Genomic DNA, 6773 nt, shown 5'->3' on the forward strand with positions numbered 1-6773 from the left:
TCTGCTTAAGCTTTTATTAAAATACACTGCTACAATAAGTGTCATAGTGTGTTAGCTGTTATGAAATTTGGGTGCTTTCTTACACTGTGAGAAGGAGAAGGAAACTGTGTTTTCTTGGGCCTATTTTGAGTTGTAGTCAGTAAATGGACTCTGTTCATGAAGAGAATGGAGTCTGTCACCATTGCTTTCTCATGAAGAAAGAAGCTGAGCATAAGGACTCATTCAGCTCTCTCATTCTTTGAAGCATTGTGGTTTTGAGGCTGCATATGTGCTGCATAACAGTCCTACTTTCCAGAACAGCTTTGAGAATGCTGGAGACTCTGTGTGGTTTCCAGATGGTTGCTGTTAGATTTTTGTGCTTTTTTGCCTTTTTTTTTTTTTTTTTAGGCGGGAGCTGTGCCTCCAGCAAGTGCTGTTCCTGCAGCAGGAGGTACTCCACCTGTCCCACAGCCAGGAGCAGCATTTGGGATGGTGAGTCTCTTTTGCTACACCTCTGTCCTTCCCTCACCCAGCCCCTGCTGACTCAGTGTTGGTTTGCAGCCCCCAGCAGGTGCAGGGGTGCCCATGATGCCCCAGCAGCCGGTGATGTACGGGCAGCCCATGATGAGGCCCCCGTTTGGAGCCGCCGCTGGCCCTGGTGTACAGGTGAGCATCGCTGCTACACCAATGCTTCATTGCTCTCCATGTCTCTAGAAAGTAGCTCATGTGTGTGCATTATGTCAGCTCAGCTCTAGCTCTAGGCCAAGGGTCAGCTGCCTGCCTTGCAGCAAATCACATGAACCACCTGGAATTTTTTTGTAGTTGCCTTGTATGAGACCAATGGAACAGGTTTGAAAAGTCTCCTACAGCTAACTGCATCCAAGATCTGGTTTTGGAGGATATTTGAATAAAGGTCCAAGTGGAACTCTCAGGCACTGTTATTCTGTTCACAGCCTACCAAAATTTACTATAGCTACACTCAGCAGGTGATGCAGCATAAGCTGTAACACCTGTCCCAGGCTATTACTTCAAATAGAGTTTGGTTTGTAATACCACTGAAAAGAAAAAACCTTTCCAAAGGAGATGCAGGAAATTATTTAGCTGTAGTATTTTTCTTTTTGTGAGTTAGAAGTCCATCTTGCCTTTCAAGTAAGGAGGGAGATGAAAGTTGATTCTGCAGCTGTAAAATCTCATTGGTAACCCTGGAAACCAGGCTGCCCTTGTTTTGCAAATACTAAGCAATCAACATATAGCAAACCACCATTTTTATGTAGGGAACTACATTCCCAGTGAAGCTTGTCAAGGTTTTCTGTGTAAAAATAGAAAGAACTTGAAACTGCTGTAAGTAAGAATATACTTAGTTTTGCTTTTCCTCCCACTTTAAACTATCTCTGCACTTACCAAGAATGCCATGATGGGACACAGAAATTTTTTTCTGAAAGAGTGCTCATCAAGGTGCCAGGACTAGATATAAAATACCTCTTGTGCCCTGAGTTGAGGTAGGAATGGGGAGGAGTAAGGGCAGAATGGGAGAATCATTCGACCACCATAATCAGAAGTTTTGCATGGAACTTCAAAACTGATGTTTTCTATTGAATGACCATTTTTATACCTGTCAAAGGTGGAACCCAGTATGATCTAGTCATATTTCCAGTTTGTTTTGGACTCTTATTTACATTACCAATGTCAAATAATTTGTACTTAACTGCCAGTAACAGGGAGTTTCAGTACCCTGGAGGATGCACTCTGCTTGCTCTGAACTTGGTTTTTAACATCTAACAATTGTCTCTTCTGTGTGGGTTGAAGGTTCTAACGCCTCCCTGTTTTACAGGGAGGGAGGGATCTCAAGCTGTGCTAGTTAGAATCTGCAGTATTTATAGCCCTAGCCACTAAACCTGCCAAACATTGTTATGGAATCCAAACAATGCTTGAGCAAAACGGCTGGACTTCAGACAAATGAGAACTTTTTATGCTTGCAATGTGCTTGTGTGGGAACTGCCTGTGTCTATCTAACGCTTGTGTATTCTTGTCTGCTTTGTTTTTCTCCTGCCTTCCTGGCTGGCGTCTGTCAGCTTTCTCCAAGCCCAACTCCTGCTACTCAGAGCCCCAAGAAACCTCCAACAAAGGACCCATTAGCGGATCTTAACATCAAGGATTTCTTGTAAACGATAAGGTATTCTGTGGCTGCCTGCTCGAGCATGTCACTCTCTGGTACATGTCTGGCACACAGATGTTGTTTAGGTTGAATATGACAGATAAAATCGCAGCTGCAGAGCTAGAAACATGCACTGTATTGAAAACCAAATTCTCTGTCCACACTCTTAACTTTAGCCTGAAATCTTGACTCACAGATAAACTTTTTCTAACAGTTGCTTTTGGCAAAAAAAAAAATATCTTCAATGCATAACTTCCATTTTTTTCCTTGTTTCCATTCAGTCCAAGCATTCATGTTTGGGTATTTTCTTGAAGTTATTACTGAAACACATAGACTGATAGCAGGGTACAAATTGTGGGGGGAGGGAAATGGTGCAGAAGAGGCTTTTTCCACTCTTGTGGGTGTTGAAACAGATTTGGTATCATAGGTGTGAAGGTGTCAAAAGGGGAAAAACTTAGATATTCTTGTCATCAAGGGGGAGTTGTTTGCAGCTCTTCACTGCTGCCAGCTAATGTTCTACCCTGCCATACAATTTTTCAAGGCACTGCCTTTCTGAATGGTAAGGCTCTGAGGTCCTGAGCAGTGCTGTGTAGAGCAACAATGGGGAGGAACAGAGGAGTAAATGCAAAGAAAAATGGAGGAGAGGCAAAAAACAGTACCTCCTGCTGCATAATGGAAGGAAATAAAGGCCAAAACATTATTCTGATGGTTCTGGAGGGCCTAAGTAGGAGTATAAAATTGAATTAATGCTTAAGCCAATTAAAAAATAATAATGCAGAAATAAGGTATGCATTTTATAATTAAGTCTAGAATAAGGTGAGGAGAGGACAATCATTACATAACTTTAAAGCCTTCTTCATGAGTCACTTTTCTTCCTTCCTAGAGCTTAATTCTAAAATTTGTTCTGAGCCCACTCTGCACTGGAGCTGGCAGCAGTGATTCAGGCTGCTCTTAGTAGGCACCTCCCAGTTCCACTTCACCCTTCTCCCAGTTCCAGCCCCAGAGAGGTGTACCTGGCACTTGGCAGAGACAGCCAGGAGTGGAGATACACCACTGCTGGGACTCACTGCTTTCAACTTGTATTTATAATAGAGAGACTCATAACTGGCTGTGGGAAGACTGCTGCTCACTAGAATCTGATGGTAAATCCTTTGAGATGTGGAGAGATGAGCAGATTTCATGTTCTTTGTAGAACATGGTTTACTAACTTGTTATATCACTTTTCATCTAATACTTTTCTATATTCACAGCTGCGTTTTTTCTGACTGGATGCTAAAAACGTGAGTTTGGAGACTACAAATGGATGCTCAGAGTTTCTCAGTGAGCCACCAGTACCAAACCCAGTGCTTACTCAGACTTTCTCTTCCTCCTGAAACGTGTAGCACAGCTGTGAAAGTGAACATTAGGAATGTGTACTACCTTAGCTGTTATCCCTACTCTCTCGAAATTTGTGTACTTGGGTTATTTGTGTTTTACAATTTAAACAATGGATGTATGTTTCTGATGCCTTCTAGTGCTTTTCTGAACCTATCCCACAGGGGCAGATTATGCAGCTGTTGTTTGGTGAGCCATTTGGAGCAATGTCTGTGGTTTTTGAAGGTTTCAATGTATATAACTTTTTGAGGACACCCAAAGTTCCCCTAGGACTCAATTTCTCCTTTATCTGTTACAAAACATAGTGTGATAATACCAGATAGTAAAGAAAATACTTACAAAATTGTGCAGAATACCTTTTTTTTTTCCAGTCACAGGAATCTCAATTGTCGTGAAAAAAAATGTTTTATTTTTGTGGCACTGTATATGTTAAAATAATTTAAAGTAATATAAAGGAAAACTTCCATAACAAATACTTTTTCAATGATTTACCAAGAATGAAAACCCATATCGGAAAAAATACCATATTTATTGCTGTTTTTATTTTTAAATCTATTTTAATTCTTTAAGTTTTTGCATTTATAATTGGCATATTTATCAGTTCTTGCTAAATGCACTGAAAATAAATAAAGGGTCAGTTTCTCTCCATGTAGTTGGGAAAAAGCAACCCTAGTTGTGCTGGCAGTAAAGGATTTCAAATACGAGAGCACTTTTTGGTATATCTGTAGTCAAAACATTACAAGTGATGTTACTCATCTCTGTTCAGTTCTTCTGTACATCTCTTAATTTAGTGCTTACCTGTGTATGCCTTAGGATAGTGTTTTCTCATTGCCCCGAATGCGCTGTGAGTAGCTTTTGTATTATTGGTGATTAGATTTAATTCTGATCCGGAGATCCATGCCCTTTACTGTACATACTGTGTTCCTTTGATTTTTATTTGTTCTCATACTGTTTCTGCTGATGGCTTGGTGTAAGATCTTGACTCTTCAATGAGGTCACTGTTGATCAGTGTTACAAGTGGCTTGGCAGTTCTCTGTAAAAGCATATTGGGTTGGAAAGATATTCACCTAAAGTCTTTCAAATGAACTATTTAATCAATGTATGGTACCATTAAAAGTGGTTGTATCTGAATTTGCTGTGGGGATAACATACACTGTAATGGGAAAGTTCTATAAAAAGTTAATTTCAAAATGGCTTTTCTTTGTATTTCAGTTTAAAAAAAAATCCCAAACAAAAAAAAAAAAAAACCCAAAAAACAAAAAACCCCAGTGCATGTGTGCCCTCTGAGATGCAATAAACACCTTGATCAAAGTAAATATCTTGTTGCCAGTTTCATACTCATTAAGATGTTGAGCACAATAATAAAGTCTTAGAGGGTTTGGGTCCTGACACTGATTGGTGAGTCTCCTGCATATGGGAATGATTTTTATAGAATCATAGAATGATTTAAATTGGAAAAGACATCCAAGATCGTAGAGTCCAACTGTTAACCTAACACTGCCACCTCCTGCCCATCCATGTCCCTAAGTGCCACATCGACAGCTTTCTGCCCTCATTGCGCCAATTTTGCAACCAATTAATTACCAAGTGTATCCCTGAGGATTTTTTTAATCATTTCTTTTATGTATCTGAATAACCCCATCAATAATCTCATCTCTTTACCATTCCCAGCTGTTTTCAGCTGTGCCCAGTGTATGGCAACCATGGGTAGGAAAAGCCCCCTGAGCCTCCTGGGCTCAGGGACTGCCCCAGGACTGTAAAGGCCTTCCTTGGAAGGGTGGGTGGAGGGCAGGGCTGCACTTGGGGGAGCCCAGAACCCTCTTATCACAGTGCCATCACCTGGCACTGCAGGATTTGCAATGCCCCAGGGCAGGATAAAGGGGGCATTGATTTTATATCCCAGCCTTATGATGAGCTCTCAGTTGCATCCCAGATTTCTGGATTAAAAATGGGTAAGGCTCAGCAAATCGCTGTGTTTCCTCACTATTAAGACCTGGACAAGGTCAGTAACTGCACCCCCAGAAAGGCTCACCGTGGTTTTTCCTACCCTGCCTGTGTGCTGTGTCTTGCCAAATGCAGAGAATGCTTGACTTCTTACCACTGTGTTGTGCATGTCTTCTCAAGGACAGCATTTTCAGAGAGGAATCATAATCAAACAAGTAAATATATTTAGACAAGCTCATTAGTGTCTTACTGAAATTGAGAGGATGAGCTGCTACTCACTGAATTGCAAATGAATGTTTACAACATCCCATGTTTCAAGGGGCCAGACCTCAGGGTGAGGGTTTTCTCCTTGCCAGGTACATGCTCCTACCAGAGAATAATTTGCTTTCTGCATTAACTTCATCCATGTCCACAGCCCTTGTCCTGATTCTGGTTCATTTTCTGTAGATGTCATGGCCAACAGCTCTGTGTGTGTGTGTGATTTGTTATTCTGTGAGTAAATAGAAGCCTGGACAAAAAGGAAGCTTCGGGGAAAAGCATGCACAAGTTTGTTCTCTGTGGGAAGTAAAACCAGTGTATTTCCCCAGATGCTGACTAAGGCTAAACAAGTGACTTGCTCTCCCTAGCACAAAGGAGTTATAAAATCTGGCTTGCAAGGCAGCCACGTGGTTGTCTCCTGGCCTGTAGACAAGAACATGTTCTTGTTATCATCTGAGTTTCCTCATCCAGGCACGAACGTGTCTGTGTCCTGCTATGACTAACCACTTTTCAATACAAGCTGTAGGGAAGAGTGGGTGGAAAGGAGTGCTCCCATCTGCAGAAAGAAGAAACTGTCTCCTTCCCCTGCATTTTTCATGAGAGGAGGACAGATTTCAGACAGCTGATATGTCCCTTATCCAAGTTCTTATTGACCTGTGTGCTGACTTCTTTGAAAGCTGGCACCTCTGGCCACAAGGCTTTTGTAGCTCCTCCTTAAGCTGTGAGTGCCTTAAGGAGTGGTAAACACCTGGAGAATCTGAACTCAGCCTATTGCAGAGGTTTGAAAAAAATCCAACTCATTCTGCAGAATGGACTCTTTTTTTTTTTTTTTTTTAATGTTTGGAGTTAGCATTGCCTCCTACTCCACTCCTTTTTTCATTTGTTCATTAATTTTAATTGGCTTTATTTGAAAATTTTAGCTGTAAATATACTGTAGCTTGAGTTGATGGCTTCTGGATTGATGCTGGTGTTTCCACAGATGAAAGTTTGGATGGTGAGAACTAAACCTCTAAGTTGTCTTCTAAGATCCTGGGGACCACCTTAGCCTTTCAGGCTGGTTGCA

General features: G+C 41.3%; 1 protein-coding gene across 1 annotated transcript in view; it reads left to right on the forward strand.

The window, feature by feature from the left end:
* SNAP91 (synaptosome associated protein 91) overlaps positions 1 to 4824 on the forward strand; it is a 63524-nt gene extending 58700 nt beyond the window's left edge. The window contains exons 27-30 of the mRNA XM_071443787.1: positions 388 to 471; positions 541 to 645; positions 2052 to 2152; positions 3385 to 4824. Of these exons, the coding sequence (XP_071299888.1) occupies positions 388 to 471; positions 541 to 645; positions 2052 to 2144 (282 nt within the window). The 3' untranslated portion in view covers positions 2145 to 2152; positions 3385 to 4824. The remainder of the gene's footprint in view (positions 1 to 387; positions 472 to 540; positions 646 to 2051; positions 2153 to 3384) is intronic.
* The last annotated feature ends 1949 nt before the right edge of the window (positions 4825 to 6773 follow it).

The sequence above is a fragment of the Agelaius tricolor genome, unplaced genomic scaffold, assembly GCF_023055355.1.
Source record: "Agelaius tricolor isolate 1412-34295 unplaced genomic scaffold, bAgeTri1.0.p SCAF_1, whole genome shotgun sequence".
Taxonomy (NCBI): Eukaryota; Metazoa; Chordata; class Aves; order Passeriformes; family Icteridae; genus Agelaius; species Agelaius tricolor.